Source organism: Alosa sapidissima, chromosome 10 (assembly GCF_018492685.1).
Source record: "Alosa sapidissima isolate fAloSap1 chromosome 10, fAloSap1.pri, whole genome shotgun sequence".
NCBI lineage: Eukaryota > Metazoa > Chordata > Actinopteri > Clupeiformes > Clupeidae > Alosa > Alosa sapidissima.
In genome coordinates, this window is record NC_055966.1 from 15,669,489 (window position 1) to 15,689,085 (window position 19,597).

General features: G+C 40.5%; 1 protein-coding gene across 4 annotated transcripts in view; it reads left to right on the forward strand.

Annotated features, from left to right (window-relative positions):
• The first annotated feature begins 10,611 nt into the window (after positions 1–10,611).
• arid1aa (AT rich interactive domain 1Aa (SWI-like)) overlaps positions 10,612–19,597 on the forward strand; it is a 37,267-nt gene continuing 28,281 nt past the window's right edge. For all 4 annotated transcript variants that reach the window (XM_042108256.1, XM_042108259.1, XM_042108257.1 and 1 more), the window contains exon 1: positions 10,612–11,835. In XM_042108256.1, coding sequence (XP_041964190.1) covers positions 10,930–11,835 — 906 coding nt within the window. In that variant the 5' untranslated portion in view covers positions 10,612–10,929. The remainder of the gene's footprint in view (positions 11,836–19,597) is intronic.

Sequence of the window (19,597 nt, forward strand, 5' to 3'; positions counted from 1 at the left end):
GAAGGCCATTATAATCCTTAAAATCAGGAGATTGGGCACTTTTGCGCGGATACAGGCATCATCCTAATTGCGATTCTCATAAAAGACGCCACTAGGCTACTGTGATTCTAAATATCGAGTTTATAAATAGATTGGCTCTTTGACTAATGTATATATATTGCAATGCCAGGCTGGACTCAGGAAATACAACGCCCAGCGTAACTGGACTACATATACCCTACATTAGACTATGTTACATTTTTATTCAGAATTTTCCTGGAAAAGTAATGGCATCATTCTCAGAGAATGTTTCCTTTAAATTTTACTCCATTTAACTTCTGACTTGACATTAATGAAGGAACATATCTATCATCCCGTTTCAATTGCTCAGAGTATCAAGATGTAGTAGACAATAGGCCCAGGTTAAAGTAGGGTTGTTATTTATGAATGAAACTGTTTTCATTTTTCTCTGCCATCTTTCTGGACAGAGGTATACAATAAGAATTATGACACACTCTTTACAGCCTTTAAACAGTGTGGTGAAGAATAGAATAGAATAGAAGAAGAATAGATCTTTATTGTCACAGGTACAACGCAATTTAAAGTGCTCTCCAGTCAGTGCATCATTCATTGGGTCTATATATATATATATATATATATATAAATACATTTTTAAAAATAATAAATAATTTAAGAGCTAGTGTTACCTAAAAAATAAATAGAAACATATAACATCATTAGCAGCATAGACACACACAGTCATACACACCCAGTAATTGCATAATAAAGTATGAACACACAGTCATTGCAATAAAACAGTATGAACATTCATCTGCAGGCATACTATCTGTCATTCATTGTTTCATCTTTTGGGTGGTTATTGCAGTTGGATAAAAAACTGTGTTTGAGTCTATTTGTCCTTGCTTTAATTGATCTCTACCGTCAGACAGACAAATAAACACCAAACTAAAAATAATTGTAAAATTAACTATATGGATGGGCCCATTGATATCTACCTAACCTTTCAGTCAGTTTTGGTTTCAACTATCCTTTGATCTTTTGAAAACCTGAAAAGAACAGTATCACATTATTATTACAAAATTAAATGAATTAAGTTGTTTCCACCCATGAAACGTGACCGTGCACACATGTACCAATTCTCTAAATCCTGCCTTTCTCCTTCCTCTCTCAGAATCTCCTTCTTGCCATCAGTGGTAAGATACGCTGCACACTGTGGTCTCTGCAGCAGTGGCATACAAGCACCTGGGTGTGAAATATGACAGAGCCCTGGCAGTTCACAAAGAGCCAGTTATAAGATGTTACATATTTTCCAGAGGACAGGCTTGGTTGAAACAGGGTAAACAAAGGCCAGGACGAGTAGGCCAAGACGGAGCGAGAGCAAGGCATGAATCAGACTGGAGGATATAGGGAGGGATGCTCCATTAGATAGATAGTCACAAAACAAACAGGACTGATCCAGGACGCCTTGAGCGGATGGCGGGAGATGAGTAGGCCTAGGGAAAGGAAACATGACCTGGCAGACATGTGAGCGAGAGGGTGGATGACCGAGAGTTGGAGGTTGTTGACTGGTTTGATGCGGCCAGATGAATACTGGCATCATGCATGTCCACTTGGTGGCAGGTCTTAGTTTGGGACCGATACAATTGAAACCATCTTTTTTACGACAGTAATGGTTTACAGACATAGTGTATCCTTCAGTTAGTCCAGGCAAAGGTATGAAGGTCCACGTACCCCTCTCTAAACACCCATGGAATAATGCTTATGAATGGGGCTCATTGACCTCTATTTTCTGATATGAAACCCATTATTATACTATGCAGTCTCTTGACTTGTTGCTTTTATAAGCCCAGGAGAGTTTTATATTTGTTTGTCCTGTTCAGACTTAAACAGGTGTTCACACTGTAACAGAAGTTGAGTTTTCACATGTTCATAGTTTTATTTAGGAAATTGTTAGTTGTGTTCAAATAATATGATTATAAACTGGCACATTAATTATGACCGTCAAAAATCTGGTTAAGGAGTAGCCTATATACCACTTTTAAATCACATTTTATAGTGGTATATCATTACACCATTTTCTCATTAGGTATACCAACTGAATCTTTACATGAAGAGTTTGGTTCCAAAACGCTATACATTTGTTCCATTCCATTTGTTAAAATATTAAGTCATGTTATTTAATTGTGTATTTCAGGTAATATCAATAAAATTGCAGTAAGAAAACAATTTAACAAAAGACACAGACACACACACTCACATACACACACACACACACACACACACACACACACACACACACACACACACACACACACACACACAGACAGACAGAGACACACTCACACCTACACACATGCACACTCTCCTTGTAGATAATTGCTGTCTTCCAGTTCTCTCACAAATGTGTATTTGAGGCTCATTGGAAGTACTTCGTTCTCTCACATCACACTTCTATTTTAAATCCAGTAACTTTTAACTTTCCTTTTAAGGTTGTTTCAGCTTTAGGTGAGATGCAAAGTGTCCTCTTTGAGGGTCTTTAACATCTTCAAAGAGACAAAGATGAAATGTTGGCTTATTTAAGGAAACATTGATGTGTCCTTTTTGTATTGGCTTTCTAGTGTTTAAAGAAACCATAGCTACTAACAGATATCACGCTATGGTCAAATTGCTTTAAATTTATTTAAAATTGCAATGTTAAAATCAAAAGGCTGTACTTTTGTTGATTTTTAGTTATTAAACTTATTTCTTTTCCCTCATCTTGAATGTGTGTTGCAGTTTATTGATCTAGAACCATTCAAATCTGGTATTGTATCAGTGCCCTATGAGGAAGATTCCCCTTATTTCTAAGAGTTTGGTTTTACTGGACTCAGAGGTAGGGTTTCTGTTCCTCTGGGATTTTGGGTGGATTTATGTGGATGAGGTCAGCACTCACCTGGGTGTGAAAAGGCTGAGTTATAGGGCCGGTTCCCAGCTCCCAGCTGAACAACCAAACATGCCTCTCTCTAGGACACCTCAGCCCCACAAACAACGACACACAGCAGCACATCCTCACAAGGACCTCCTCATGCTGTTTCATGGAAATACTGCAAAAGGTTATTCCATCAAGAAGGGTCACACATTGATTTTTGAGATTCTCAGCTGGTGTGACCAGACCACCCTTGTGCAAATGAATTAAAATTAAATGTAAAGGAGACAGGGTCCACCCTCACAAGACATGTTACACTTAAATGGGATTTTAAAGGGGAAAGGAATAAGTTCTTCCTCCATCCTCAGATGGCTGCAAACTTATTTCAAGTAATTGGCTCAAGGAGGGATACTGTGACCATCTGTACTCTTGTTTACTCTGTTGTCTACAGCAACAACTTCTTTGCAACAACCTTGTCCAACCATTGTTATTCCAAGTGCATACCTTACCTAATAGATAAACATAATGATCACCTTACTTTTTTATTTATTTCAACAGTTTTAAACTGAGTTATGTTATCTTCTTTGGAGTGTTTTTTTATCATGGTTTTACAACAAATACCATCTGTATTTTGTAAATCACTCATTGAGTGGGAGTGTGAATCAAAGCTGCAATGCAACACTAGTGAGTCTCGTGGTTCACCCACTGAACTTGGCTGGACTTGAGCGTCTGGGACGGTCGTCTGTGGGAGAGTGCTCTCTTTGACCGTGCTGGTCTTTGTAGGGGGCACTAAGGTGGTTTGTGAGTCAGTAAAATCCAGGGAGCTAAATGGGTCTCACAGGAAACTGTTTGCGCTACGACAATCCACCTGCATGTGTGGCCATTGTCTCGGCTTCTCTCTGTCACTTCATTACCATTTCCATAAGAAAGGGCAGAGTGATAGCCCCCATTTACCATCACTCCACTTTCCCTTCATCTCACCACCGTACACTGTATTTATCTTTCCTTCCCCTCTCTCTCTCTCTCTCTCTCTCTCTCTCTCTCTCTCTCTCTCTCTGTGTGTCAGTCTCTCTCTCTTCCCCCACACTCACACCTACCCAAGATGTAATGTGCAATATTCTAGCATTTTGGCACATGATGGCCAGTTTATAGTGTTTTGGAGAGATGACCCATGATCAGCAGTTGCTTTTGTGCATAACTGTTTTCCTTCATGTTTTTGTTGAAAGTGTAACTTTCTACTGTTTGCATAGTGTTGTTAATGATGAAAATAGCCAATCAACACATATCTGACATGGGTTATAACATAGCTTCTCATTACTAATTGTTCGTTCAAAATTCAAGTGTGGCGTATTTGCTATAAAATCCTTGAAAATTGTTCTCTGATCAAAATAAAATAAATATATAAATAAATAAATCCATGAGCATGTTCATGAAGAGTGCAAGCTGGAGACATAGATAAAGGTCAAATATCTTAAACATTTACACATGAATATATTTCCGCTCTCCATCTACCACTTGCAAACTACTGGCACACTTCTTGCATGCAATGTCACACATACTGTATTCAGCAGTTAACACTAACACACCTGCCCATTGTTAATGCCTTCAAAGAGTATCAAATGCACATTCACTCAAGACACCATATTCCATTTAATCTCTATGCACAATGTATTTTCTACAGGTATGTTGACATGATTTCTGGTAGACCTGATTCATTTACAAGATGTATCTTTCCAAGATATAGGGTTTATTGATTTATTCTTGTTAGGTATTCTCCTATCAATATATCATATCAATAAACAATAAGGGTTTACTTCTAACTGCATGGCTCATTATTTTAATAAAGGTACAACCCTTGATCATTTTTGGTCAAATTCATATGGTCAGTTGGCATCCCATGCAAGTTCAAAAACTGCTATTTGTGGACAGTCCAGCTATATAAATAGAAAATAAAGAAAATGTTACTGGCCATGGGGTATAATTTGGCTGTTGAGCCCGAACATATCAGCAACCTTCCCTGCACTTGCCTCTAACAATTTCTCGGGCTGAAAAAAAAAAAAAGTCCAGTGGAGGGCACTATTGAACTACCTTTACACTAGCCAAAATCAGACATGGGATGAAATCCATAAATGCACAACATTCTGCAAGGAAATTGTGTTGGCTACAGAGGATTTTACATATGATGGCTGAAACATTACAGAACAAATTCACTTGTTTGTTTCCAAGCAGCATTTGTAATAGGCCTAAATCCCAATTAGAAAGATCAATATGGTTCCACTGATTGTCATTATGAGTCCATAATCAACACATAACACAAATGACCCTTGCTTCTAGAGATAGTTTCTGATTACACATAAATCAAAAGACTCATCCAAAGCAATTCATTATAACTTTATCCTACAGGCATTTCCACTAGGCCCTAACTAAAGAGAACTTAGGAAGTCATGGCAAGTGGGCAGACGTGCTTTAAGTGAGACGTGGACTCCCCCTACAGGCATGAAGATTTCCACGGATGTTTTGCTGGTCCATTTCTCAGGGTTGACACAAATAGGCTAATTGTGTATAGGCCTACACATCAGCTCATTAATGTTTGGGGAGTTGAGAATTCGATTACAATGTATCCAATCGGGTGAAGATGGATAGGCTAGTTCGTGTGAAAGCCTGTCTTATGCTGGGCTATGTCAATTATCTTATGATTCGGCTACAAATAACAGACATACAAATGAAGCTGCCTCGACTATCTATGTCTTGTGAAGGGGGTGGGTGGGTAGGGGGTAGCGTAGGCTATTCAGTTTTATCACGATTAAATGCCATCTTTGTGTAGTCGTGTTATGTGTTTATATGCACTAAAACACATGTTCAAATATTTACATTCGACGGATTGTTAAAGAAGTTTAAGGTAGGTCTCTAAGGGAAATATTTTACAGATAGTGCTTCTCAAATGAAACTTTGAGAACACCTCCTCATCCCAATCACAGTTGTACATCATAGCAGGGAGTTGGCAGGAACAGCAACGGCCCTCTCACACGCGGAGCAACACAGGAATGCATTGTACGTGTGAGGGAGAGATGACAGCTATGCAATATAGTGCACAAGATTTTCCATTTCAGAGACGTTTTCATGTCGTCTCCAAAACAGAATAATGTAAAAATCTATTTAAGTATATATAAACATTGTCACACGATTTCAGCACTAGTTTGTAGAATGTATGGTTGATTTGAGGAACTAATCACCTTCACACACTTATGTGAACTGTGGAAGGATCTGTAACGTTGAGTATGTGTGCTTCGCCTCTTAGCGCACTGGCCACAGTATATCCAAAACAAGAAATGGATCAACTAGAACACTGGATTTATAATGTCCAAATATTAAATTATTTTGAAATGTCTTTATATTAGTATTATTGTAGACGAAATGAAAGCAATTCAATTACAAAAAAGGTTATGTTTAATGTTCATTTAAACACAGCCAAACGTAGGTAGCCTAACTAAGGTAGAATATGCTAGGCCTACAGATAACACATTTTCCATAGATAGGCCTTATGCTTAAATGTGGAACAGTAGGCTACATTTAAAACTTATGTGGAATGAATAATCAATTGACGTGTTACTGCATTTGTTATTTTTCAGTTGTTGTATACAATGTTATATACTCATTCATTGTGTAGTCTATTTAAGTGTATTATTAGCTGTTTAAGATACAATATTAATTATTGTTAGTGGATGTTGTGTCATGTTTACAGTCTTTTGTTCTCTTGTATTCTTTGTCACATCACAAGACACATTTGCTTAATAATATGGATGATGTGGATAGATCATTTTAGTCGCTTTCTTGAACATTGTCGGAAGAATTTCCGGGGTATGATGGTGAAACGCTACACATACATTGCGGGTTAATTAGCCTTCAATTCTTTCATCCTTAGGCACCCAACAAAACAAAATAATTCAGTGGTTTTACTTATTTAATTCCACGTGTAATGTATGATGCCTGATCCACTCCCCTGAGCTCTTTTGATCCAGTCCAGAGATTAGGTCTCTCCTTCGGGTAAAAACAGAAGTCTGGCAGGCAGAGCAGAGCAGAGCATGCAATGTTAAATCTGCTTCTGCATAAGAGGCCTTGTGTGCAGCTCCCTCCCTACCCTTGCACACAGCTTTGCAGTTTCTCCCTCATCCTCCCTCTCTGATCACAGTTGAAGTAGCACAACAATTCTTCCCCCCTCATATTCTTTCCTCTATTTTACTCCATATTTTTGTTGTAGGGCGGATCATATACTTAAACTCAAGGACTTTTCAAGGCCTTATAGATCCCCTGAGAGGAGGAGCGACCGTTCGATCCTCTCAACTCTTTCTTTCAAGGGTCTTCTCTGCCCATATATCCTGCAACAGATGTCTACCAAGCCTCACATTTGTACCGCGCATCATTCGTTTCTTTCCCCCTCAATTCTTTACTTTTACATTTTTATTGAAAATTTGAGGTGTGGCTTTGAATCTGTCTTTTACAACATTTCCAGACATTAAAAGATAATACAATATATAAAGGCTAATACCTTCCTTACAGAAAGGTAAATAATTGTCTTTTGCTGTATATATTCAAAACAGTAATGGTGCTCTGTTCTCTGTTCATCAAAATAAATGGCTGATCATAGTCTTTGTGTTTCAGCACACTATACTGTGATGGATGACCCCCCCCCCTTTCTAAAGTCACTGAGAGAAAGGGAGATAGGGAAAGAGTGAACAAGCGGACATTCCAAAGTGGACTTAGTATTTCCTTTTAATAAAGTTCTTCGTGAGTATGCATTTCTTTGTCAGGAGGCATTAGAGTGTGAACGCAGTGTTGGGGCTCCCACACGTGCATGTTTTTAAGAGCATGCATGTGCATACATGAGTGTGTGTGTGTGTGTGTGTGAGTGTGTGTGTGTGAGAGAGAGAGAGAGAGAGAGAGAGAGAGAGAGAGAGTGCATGTGTACATGAGAATAGGCATTCTCCTGCTGTGAGAATAGTTTCCCAGAGTGGTACTTCCTTCCTCATCACACTCCGGAGCGTGGGCCACGCATGTGTCCCAGCTGCCCAGCAACCCCACTGCTGGAGGCCCAGTATCCCTGCGTCGCGTCTGGGCTCATTACTCTCTGCATTCCCATGTGGGGGTGTGTCTGGGAGAGAGGGATTGAATGGATGTGATTTAAGGGTGTGACTCCAGAGCGCCACTTCCTTAGGATGTCTCTTGTGTTTCTTGAGTGCATGTGTGTGTGTGTGTTTGTGTGTGTATGTCTGTGTGTGTGTATGGCCCTTTTGGCACATTGAACCTTATGATGGGGGTGTGTCTGTATACACGTGGAAGAGAAGAAACTTTGAAATGGCTTTCTGTGTTTTGCACTATGAGTAAGGGGGCTCACATCTCTCTCTCTCTCTCACTCCCTCTCTCTCTCTCTCTCACGCACGCGCGCACACACACACACACACACACACACACACACACACACACACACACACACACACACACACACACACACACACACACACACACACACACACACACTTTTGAGACAGCTTTTGAGTTACTGAGCTCTCTGGCCTGAACAGTGGGTATTTTGGAATACTAAAAAACACTAAAGCTGATTTTATATTGAAAGTTTATATTTTCTTGTAAAACTTCCCTGAAGGCAGTTATGGGATGGAATTGAGATCATGTTTTGGTTTGCCTGACCTACACTAACTTCTTCACGGCAACACAGCAAATGACCATATAAAAATATGGTCCACTTCCCCATGTCAGATTATTATATGTGCAGATTGCACGGCATTCATCTTTCACTGATCCTGAACAACATGCAACTTAACCTTTCCTGATGTGCACATCATAGTACACAAGCAATTCTAAATAACATACTGTACTTACATGATTTATATTAAATGATGATTTGTTGATCATTTATATTAAATGATGATTTATATTAAAATGAGAATGTTATTAAGGCAATGGATGAAATGTAATGCATTCTCTTTTGGTCAGATCAGACTTACGTCTGCAAAGTAAGAATGTGGACTATGCTGTTCTGATGTGACTTCTTAGATATTATATCTATTATAGCCCTGGGTTGAAAGATTATTCCTGGAATGCATCTTTTGAGAAATACTGTCAAATTAGGAGGTGAAATTGACTGACTCATCGTGTGGTCTGTCAGAAGAAAATAACTCCACAATGTCTCCTGAGAAAATAGCTATTATTCACATTTTTACATGTTCCTTTCCCATTGCTCATTTGATTCCCAGGTCAAGCTACACTCTATACTTCCCCATATAAGTCTTCCTTTTAACAAGAAATGCTGAAACATACCTAAATGATTGTGTCAAATGACAGCTTTTCCCCCATTTGAAATGTACAATATGTTTAATAGTGGCACATGTAAAGTTCCAATTGTGTAAATACAGACAGTTTCCTCATACAGTTAATCTAAAACAATGGCAGATTGAAGAGCTTTGAGGTAAGTATAAAATGGCTCTGCTGAAAAGGATTTGACTAAATAAAAAACCCTCATGCACAAAATACAATGGCTAACAGTAACCAAAAACACTTGAGTCCAGCCTTTAAATAAACCCTAAACTATAAGTGTTTAATGTTATACAGGAATCTCTAGAGTGAACAGAGTGAGGTCTAGGCTGCCCAGCGTAGAACTGTGCTCAGAGCTGGCGGCTCTGCATTGCATTAAGGCTGCTGCGCTGCCTGCACGCCCATCCCCCACACTCAGAAACCAGAGTTGTGCTGCTTTTGAAACCAGCGAGGCTGCTGCCTGAGAGAGTCAGAGAGGGAGAGGGAGAGAGTGAGAGGGAGTGCGAGAGGGGGTGGGGAGAGACAGAGCCAGAGGGAGGGGGGCCACTGAAGGTGCCTTATTCTTCAGTTGTAAAATAATTCAGTCACCCTCTCGTATGCTTTCAAATCTCCATATGTATATTTCATACACCAGCCTGCTTTGGGCATTTGTGGATTTTCAGCCATCAGACAGGGTTAAAGTGGGTTGTTTGGGCAAGAATAATGTATTCTACTGTGTAGCAGTTCGCTGGTTTATCTGATTTTCCTCTCTCCCCTCTATTTTTTTTTCGTTTCACTTCCTGCTTGTACTGGCTCAGCCCACTAGCCCTCCCTTTTCTTTCACTCTCTCACTCTCCCATACCTCTCAGGCTGCTGTAGCCTAGCCTACCATGCTTTCCCTCTCACACTACAATCTTACTGCTGCTGGCAGCCTCCAAACCAACACTTATTTCAAGGCACATAGGCATTGTGATGTATTCCACAATACTGCTATTTAATTGGGCCACAAAGAAAAAGCAAATACATCTTAATGTTGAATAGGCCTACACCACAAGTATAACATTGTCCCATTAAAAAAGAAAATAGGCTACTATTTCATTTGTGACATGTTGAAATTAAGTCTACCATCTTAGACAAAAATAAACAAATCAATAGCCTAGTTAGACACATCCCTTTGAAGTGTGCTGCTAATTTTGGTCAAAAACTGCTCCCTCATCTGAACTGAAAAATACAGTTTATTCTCAGCTCTATGACACAACTATTTTGATTTCCATACACTACTACATTCATATTATAATATATTACTGTAATACACCAATGAAAGCAGCAATTTCACACGTTATTGTTACGCAATGTCAAGTCCCCCCACTAAGTCCGTTCCGTCGTCTAACGAAAATCCAGTCCGTGTTTTACGTGTGTCAATGTACCTCAGTAAAATGGCTGTATCTCGCTGAGCCTCGTGCTGATCTGATCCATTCCTCGGCTGTAGTCTAGTTCTGTAATAGAACCCCCCACAAATTTGTCGGTAAATTCATTTCTGGGATTTGAAATTACGTGACCAAGTGCTCTCAACACGGAACCTGAGTGGAAGCCGGATTCAGTCCGGTGCACGGGGTGGGAATGAGTCAGGACACGGATAAATTGTGGTAAACTATTGTATTTACATTCAATGTTTAGCGTTTGATTGTGACTGACTCGCCGAGAGGGAGAGGGGTATCATGGCCGCTCAGGTCGCCAGCGCTACCACTCTCAACACCAGCCCGCCCTCCGAACTGAAAAAACCGGATCGAGACCCAAAGGAGGAGTCGGTACCGGGAGAGAAGCAGCAGGAAAATAAGGAAGCGGGATTAGAGAGTGGATCTCCGGGCCGGGGGGAACTGCAGGACGGGGCCGATGTGGGAAATGCAGGGGGAGGAGGAGAGTCGGAGATGAAGAACGGTAACGGGAATCCGTCTCGGGTAAATAATAATCAGAATGATTCCGCGGGAGCCGACGGGAATAATCATCCCGGGATGGTACACCATCACGCATCCGCTTTTCCGCCACCTTCATATGGTTACAGTCCGCACTACGGCCGGGCCCCTTTTCATCAACATGGCGGACAACAAAGCCCTGGCATGGCAGCTGCAGCGGGGCCAGCCGCGCTGTCGAGCAACTTGATGGACCCATATCAGCCCAACTCTCATGATCACAGCTTTCCCAATCACCAGTTCAACAACTACAGCCCATTCCCGAACCGAACCCCCTATCCCGGTCAAGGATACGCAATGAACTCCCCGCGAAACACTCAAGCTCAGGCGGCAGGGGGGCAGGCAGCCAAGCAACAGACAGCGGGAGGATCTGCTATGGCTGCATCATACAATAACCCGAGATATAACATGGGAAATCCGCAGCCCACTGCCACCCCAACTCTCAACCAACTTCTAACCTCCCCAAGCTCAACGAGGGGCTACCCAAACTACCCACCAAGCGATTATAACAACCAGGAAGGGGGTAATAAGGGACCAACAGATTTGGGCAGTAGCGGCCAGTATGGTGGGGGCCATCCGGGTTGGCAACAAAGGACACATCACCCGCCACCCATGAGCCCGGGAAGTACAGGGCAACCACTGGGTAGAAACCAGGTAAACTTTAATTTTCAGTACATTTTTCTCGAGCTTATTTTTCGTTGGTTTGGTCCTAATGTAGTGCATAACGTAATGGCCTAGGCATTGTCTATCTAAGACGCTCTAAAATGGCTGCCTCCCTGTTTTTTTTAATACACCACCTCATTTAACAGTATTTATTTCACAAGAATAACGTTCCTTCCCAATGACGAAGTTGCATATAATATTGGTGCTTTGTTAAACGTATATCAACGATTAGTTTTGAGTGAATGAAAGTCGCCATAAGGACATTAAACGTCAGATAAGGCGTATTTAGCCAACTTGTTTTTCACGAAGGCGGCTTAAATACAATTAAATTGTTATTCACTACATATACACAGTTGGGGATATGTTTGTCTTCGTGTCTATCAACTGAAACACTAGCTTACTGATGAAAATATGGTTTGTGGAAAGTTTAAAGGTGTTGGTTAAAACGGTGCTTAAACTCTAAGCTAACCTGGGTGCTCATTTGCAAGGCCTGAAAACCTTAGCTTGCTAGCTTTCCTTGCTAACTGTCTCGATCACGAGACATTTGTATGGTTGACCAGAAAGGTCTACAAAATATGTGTAGACGTCGCAGTTTCTTGTCTGGTAGCAACCTATTTGTACAGAAAGAGAAACGATTAAACGGCGGATAACAGGTTTCTACGACTTCATTTGGCACGCGTCAAAGCGTTATACAGCTTGTAAACATTAGGCAAGTGATTTCAGTAAGTGCAGATTGGTTTGCTCTGGGATTTGAATTGTGGAGGTAAAATCCTTCTGTCAAAGCCAGGAGACAGTTGGTCTTGGGTTGACATGCTAGCTGTGATCTGATTGGTTCCCCATCCTGTGCTCTTAGCCATTTATAATTGCATATGATGTAACGCAGTAACAATTCCTGATTAGTGCCTTTATATACTCCTGACACATATGAAGGGTGACTGCGTTCCCCCTTCTTTTTACCATTTCATGATGCTGATAGATTTTATGACCTTATGTCCATTAGTCAGTCTCCCCTAACATGCTTAAATGGCAACTGATTGCTAAAAAATAGCAGACCCCCCCCCCCCCCCCCCCCCAAGGAAAGAGAAAACATTGTGTAATTTTATACCAAACACTGTAGAAGGCTTCATTTTGGCCCTAATGTTTTGACACACGCTGATTATTTCACATACCTTTTCAAGGATGCATACCTGTGCAATAGGTATGCTGAAACAAATTAGCCAAACATGTATGCCATAATTGACATTTACATGGGCAAGCTGCTGTTCCTTATTTGAGTACCTGCAAGGGTGGTAACATTTTCAGAAAGGATTGTGGGGGAACTGATAAGTCAACAGTGCACTGCTTCAGATTATGATTTCATAGTATTCAGTTTTGCAGTGAACTTTCACTTTGGCTAGATTCCGTCTTCTTATTCCTGTCTTATACACTTAGCCTTAAATAGGTCTACATTCAAAGTCTAGCCTAGTGTTTCAAATAACGTATGTCGTTACAAAAGTATGAAACATGCAGATGTGTTTTGGCTGTTGTGGCTTAGTTGGTACACTGCTTGTATCATGCCTGATTTCTTGAAGTGTGTGTGTGTTAAGTGTGTTTTTGAGAATTCAGTGTGCTTGCAGGTCATGCTGTAATTTTCATATCTAGGTTGACCAGATACAGAAGAATATTTTGTGTTTGTGTCAACATGGAGAACTTTTATGTTATGAATCAAGTAACATAATGTTATGGACTAAGTAGCAGATTTAGTTGAAAGTTTCAAAAGCTTTTTTCCTCCTAGCTAGTTGTGAATGTGGCAAGTCTCACGCCAGTCTTTTAAGTAATGTTATGAACACCACTCCTAGTTATGCTCCAGAAATGTAGATTCTTGTTACAAGAAATGTGTAGTCATCCTAGTAGCTGGTTGAACTGAAGTGCAGACGACAGAAATGGTTGATGTGGAAGAAAGTTGTGTGGAAGAACATCTTGCCATCTGCATTAGTCAACAAAACAGAAATGGAAATTAAATTAAGTAAACACCATAGACAACAGAGAGTTCAGCGAGAATATGTCATGTAATTAAGCACACAAGTGAAGTACACTGTGTATTTTACATAATGCTGCGTATCACAGGCGGGATGTTTGGGTCCAGAGCAGAGAACAGTCCCAGTTTAGTCAGGTGAGTTTGTGTGTGCACATGTGTGCCTGTCTGTTGGGCTATGGTCCCCAGTTACAATCTGTTAGGTATAGCTTAGTTGGCCTGCACACACTAGAAGGACTCGGAGACTAGGCTAACTCAGCATTTTAAAGAAAGTAAACATGTGTATTAAAGCGCTCAGCTATTGGGTCTATTACCTGCTCCCACTCTCCCAGTACCATATTCTGGATCATGCACCCCAAATGTTTGTTGAAATGTAAGTGCTTCCCCATCTGCCTTTCCTACAACTGCTGCTTTCTGGTAGAACATGTGGCCTGATCACAAATTGAGTGGCAGGGTGGTTACCTTGTTGGTGTTTGATATAGTACTTCTAGGTTATATTACCTTTTAGTTTTGTGTGCAAATTCAGATTGCACTGTAACTGTAACGGCACTTTTAATGCATTGTCTCTAGCTAGGTCATGGATGTTGTAAAGAAAATACATGAAACAATTAGTTTGATTCTCAAATTGCTATCTTGTAGGTTTTCAGATGGTATACATTGTGAATATTTATATAAGTGTTTCAGCCACAACTACAAACTTTTGGAAATTAAAACTTTCAAAAAATCCATTGTATCTGATGGTATGTTACTTGTATATTAGGCCTACTTCAATTGTAAAAGAAAGGACTTTGGCTATATTGTAAAGTAGGTTAAATAAATTGTATTATGGAAGGTTAAAACGACACACACAGGTAAACATTATACACACATGTGGCTTTGAATGGGTTTACAGACTACAGAGAGGTCTGTGAAATTTTAGATTTTAGTCATATGCATGTTATCTGCAACATGGAACAGACCATACTGTAGAAATGATGATTTATTCAGGTTTTATGTATTGACTCTGTTATGCACTTGTGAGTTGGGGCCCATAAACAGTAGGCTCTACAATTTCAGAGTCCGCAGAAATCCCAGGGCATCTTGTTAAATTTTCTCTGTGCTCCATGCTGGTCTTAAATGTTTTCCATTGAGCTGGCCTTCTGATTGTGGAAGATCTGCATCCTGTTGCAACACAGGCTAACCTTTTTTCCCAGGTAACAGCAGCTGTTGAGATCTCAGAGTTCTCTGGTGAGCCTTCACATAGAAACTCACATTTTCAAAATGAATTTGGTTGTAACAGTTCAGCTCTCTTGGTCTGTAAGACCATTCTTCGGCCTTTGGGTTGGAATACCCTTTAGTGTTTCATATTGAGATCAAAGGAGAATGTGTGTCTAGTCTGCTTGGTTGCTGTATGTGTGTGTGTCCTGGATGTCAGAGCCCTCCTATAAGATTGTGTTTTCTGGGAAGGTGAGGTCCCAGCCCACCAGAGGGCCAGATGGCGGCTGACAGAAGAGACCCGTCCTTGGGGTGCTTGTCCTCACCGCTCCCTCCACTTCCACCGGTTCCCTAGCACTCGTGCTCTTGACGGGCTGTCTGAACCAGAGCCTTTTTCTAGTGTGAAAAGAACCCTTTAGTAATCAACAAAAAGAGCAGGGTCCTCACAGTCCAGCCTGGAAGCTTTTTACCACACACTGAAGGCACTGCAGGTTCCAGACTAGTGATTGTCTTAATCTTCTCAAGGCACCCTGGTTTCCTTTCGAGTTGCATAGAAAGCAAAGAAGACTGACACTTGTGACCTGTATGGTTTTGCAAATAGGTCTGCTAAAAGATTGTGCTCATAGATGCACAAGTAACAGTGAAGCTTGATGAGGCAGGACCTCAAATCAGCCAATTTAGCCTGCTCACATGTTTGTGTTGCGTTACAGGTGGATCTTACTACATGCTGCACAAAGTAAAAAATGTCCCGTTCATTTTGGCAATTAGATATTTGTGAGGCTGCAATAGTCGTTCTAAGCCCCTAACGGCACGATTTAATGTTTGTAGTTAGCATCAGTGTAGAAAACAATGTTGCCAATTATTGTGTTGTCTTGGTTGGTATTTTCTTAAAGCTGCAGTTGTCAAGGGCTTGTGGACAATGAGGACTGCAGCTTGACCAGCTCCTTTGCATTGTTCATAGCTTCTGTACCTGTTTGAGTTTTGCACAACAGTACAGCCATACAATCTTCCATGGGCGTAAGGGAGCACGTCACGTTGATTTGGCTGAGATGAGCTGAGACGGCTTTCTCCTTGGACTTGGTGTGCTCCAAATCGCAACTCACTGAATACCGTACAACAGCTACAGCTTGATAATGGATATGTTTATAATTTTCAGTTTAACGCTAGATAGTAAACTGAAGATGGTATTTTATTTGTGCATATTTATCAGTTAACAGGAGTTTGAGTGTGATGTGTTTTGGGTTTGATGGGTAGATCGCATGCACACGTGTGTGTGTGTGTGTGTGTGTTAGAATCAGCCTGTTACAGTTGTATACTAGTAGTTACAAGGTGTGTGTGTGTGTGTACAGGCAATATTGCAGTGCTGATATTTCAATTCAGGAATGCTGTGTGGTTCTATAGGGAAAGCAAGTGACCTGGAAACATTGGTAGCAACTAGGAGATGTTTTGAAAGGTGACAGTTGTACACTGTAAGAAGGTGGGTGACAGGATTTGGAGTTCTTACGTAGTTGTAGTTAGTAAGTGAAAATGTGTAGGCCTATGGAACACATTTGTTCAGTGTATGCTATTAGTGAGAGAGGCTATAGATAGATAGAGATCGAGAGAGGCTGGTGTAGATGGATATGTACAAGCACTCAATCGGACAGTGTGTCTGTTTGGCTGATGAGTCCAGAGCAGCAGCTCACCACATCAGGTCCACCGCTACTAGACTACCTCCCTCCCACCCACATCCACCCCTTCCACGTCCCCAGCCGCCCCCACGGCCAATCAGACGCCGATGCCGGCGGCATCTCCCCTGCCAACAGATCCTTCACTTTATCTTATGCAGATTAGCCATGTGCCTGCCCTTATTTATTTCATTTCATTATGTGCAAGTTGCCAAATGTCACGGAAGGCTCGTTCTCACCCCCCCCCCCCCCTTCCTCCCCTCCCAGCCTCTCTGCACGCATTCCAAAGAAAACAACAAAAAAGGGATTTGACTTCTCGCTCACACACACACATTTGTCCTCTCTGCCTCTTTTATTCATTCTTTCTTTCCCCCTCCTTCCATCATCCCTCTTCCCCACTACAGACGGATCTGTTCTTCTCCCACATGGTTTAGGCTATATATTTAGAGCTGGGATTAAACACGTACATTTGAAGTGATCATAGTGAGAATTCAATTTGATTGGGCCCATTTATTTCGATAGCTCATTCTCCTCTTGGCTGTGATATGTCAAGTATAGCGCTGAGCCAGATTTTTTACTTTTTAACCAAACCAGTGTTTGTTCACTGTCTGCAACTTTATGTTAAATGGCACTTTCGTTTTTCTGTAGCGTTCCATTTAGGTGTGTGTTAGGGCCTGGTGATCGGGTAGCAATGGAAACAAACCAGTCTCTAAGGAAGGTCTATCTGAGGACCTCCATATCTCCCCTCTTGGATATGGAGAAAATGGAACATTACCTACATAACCAGCCATCTGTAGAACTGAGCAGAGAATCAGGTGTGTGTGTGTTGTGTGTGTGTGTGTGTGTGTGTGTGTGTGTGTGTGTGTGTGTGTGTGTGTGCTACCCTTGATTGGACTCTTTCCATGCACAGGGGGCCAAGGTTCTAAAAATAGCCGACTACCCATGATACACACACACACCAAGTCTGCATAATTATGATCATAATCATAATCACGATTGCATTGGTCAATAGTGAGGCCTTGATTTTAAAAAAAGAAAGAAAATAACCAATAAACTTTAAAAATACCGGTAACTGACTACTCAGTTGTGGGATTGTTTTCAGCTGCGTGCCTGTGGTGCTTGTGAATAATTTTACTTCATTATTCCAGTTTTATATGATTTAAATCCTCTTTAGTGAAGTTGGGTACTATCCGTTTAGCTTTTTGTGTTGAAAAGAGAAGCTGCCTACTGGATAGTAGGACTGTGCTTTTGATATTTATATCGTATTGCCACTGCCGGCAAATATCAAAATTTTTTAGCCATTAAGCTGTGCAAAAATGTCTATACAACTGACTATTTCAGTATTTTTTTTATTACAGTAATTTCCTGTGTATTATCCGCATTGTCTATATAAGCCGCAGGAAAGTGTCTTATGCAAGTTAAAAGAAACGAAACCATATTAATACCATATTAACTGGCCCTGTGTATTAACCTCATAGCTGAAGAAATTTTGCAAAACCAATGTATAAACCGCGGCTAATAGTTGGGAAATTATGGTATTTGTCTGCTAAATTATCAGTATAATGTGATCTACATATTATACTGCCCAGGTGGTACACAGCAAATTGCGTTTCCAGCTTTATTTTTATATTTTCAGTAAAAAGTAGTGCAATATTTATTGTATTGTATTGTATTGCAATATATTGTGATGTATCATATGTAAGGGTGGTCTGTTCACAGAAATTAATGCATTAATTTCTGTGAACAGACCACCGTGGAGTCCATTATCCCGCTTATTCCACTGTTGCCACTTGCGTTGTGTTCATTTCCTGTTACAAATTAAACGTTTTAATCGCTAAAACTGTCTTGTGTGTAGAACTAAGATTCTAATGAACTTTAGCTTTGAAACATCGCTATTTTACTTAGCCTGCTGTCATCCATCTAGGTAAAAGCCACCTCCGTCATATGCTACAATGTTGCTATGTTCTGAACATCTGCATTTTACAGCTCGGATGCAACGTGACCGCTCATTTAAACTTCACAACGAGTTTGGCGAATTAATATACAAGTGTGATACGGCCAAAAAAATATATCTACTTATATATTACACATAGGTGTGCAGTTAATTCTGCAAACCAACCACCACAAATGGAATTCAATTCTGTGGGAATCACTGAAATAACATACGGTTAATGGTCGTTCTAAATTACGTAGGACAATGGGAAATTCAACCAAGCAGTGAAATAAGGTATCGTATCAACTCGTGACCCAGGTATCGTGATGCGTATCGTATTGGGAGGTCCATGCCAATACACAGCCCTATTCGATAGTGCTATGTCACTATCCAGTAGGGCTGTGTATTGGCATGGATCCACAATAGTAGTGCCTAGTGGTGTGTGAGTTTGATCAGGAGCTAACTCAGTCTGGCGGCAGGATGATTGGGTTTGTTTAAGATACTGTTATGCCTTTTGTAAATATCTTGGATAAAGATTTAGATTATTATTTAGAAGATAAAGATTTCCTGTATTTGTAGTAGCTGATCAGTGTGGTGGAAAATGTCCCTCAAGTGTTAAGAGTTTTTGTGCCATGTTGACTCTGAAACCCTGAAATCATTGAAGTGGGAGTTGGGGTGAAATATTAATATATTTTAAATTGAAATCAACGAATACATTTAGTAAATAGTGAAGCTGGCTATTAATTGTGCCTCTCACAACTCTGGTTATTTAAGAATATTTTGATAATTCCTGTGACAACACAATGAACACGTACCAACGTCTTAAAAGCACTATGGGCAGCTGTACAATGAATGTATAATTAAAAAGTAGCCCAAGAAATAATATTTGTAGATGTATTGTATTGTGAATATTGAACTGAAGCTTGAATTTCAAAAATGTATCAT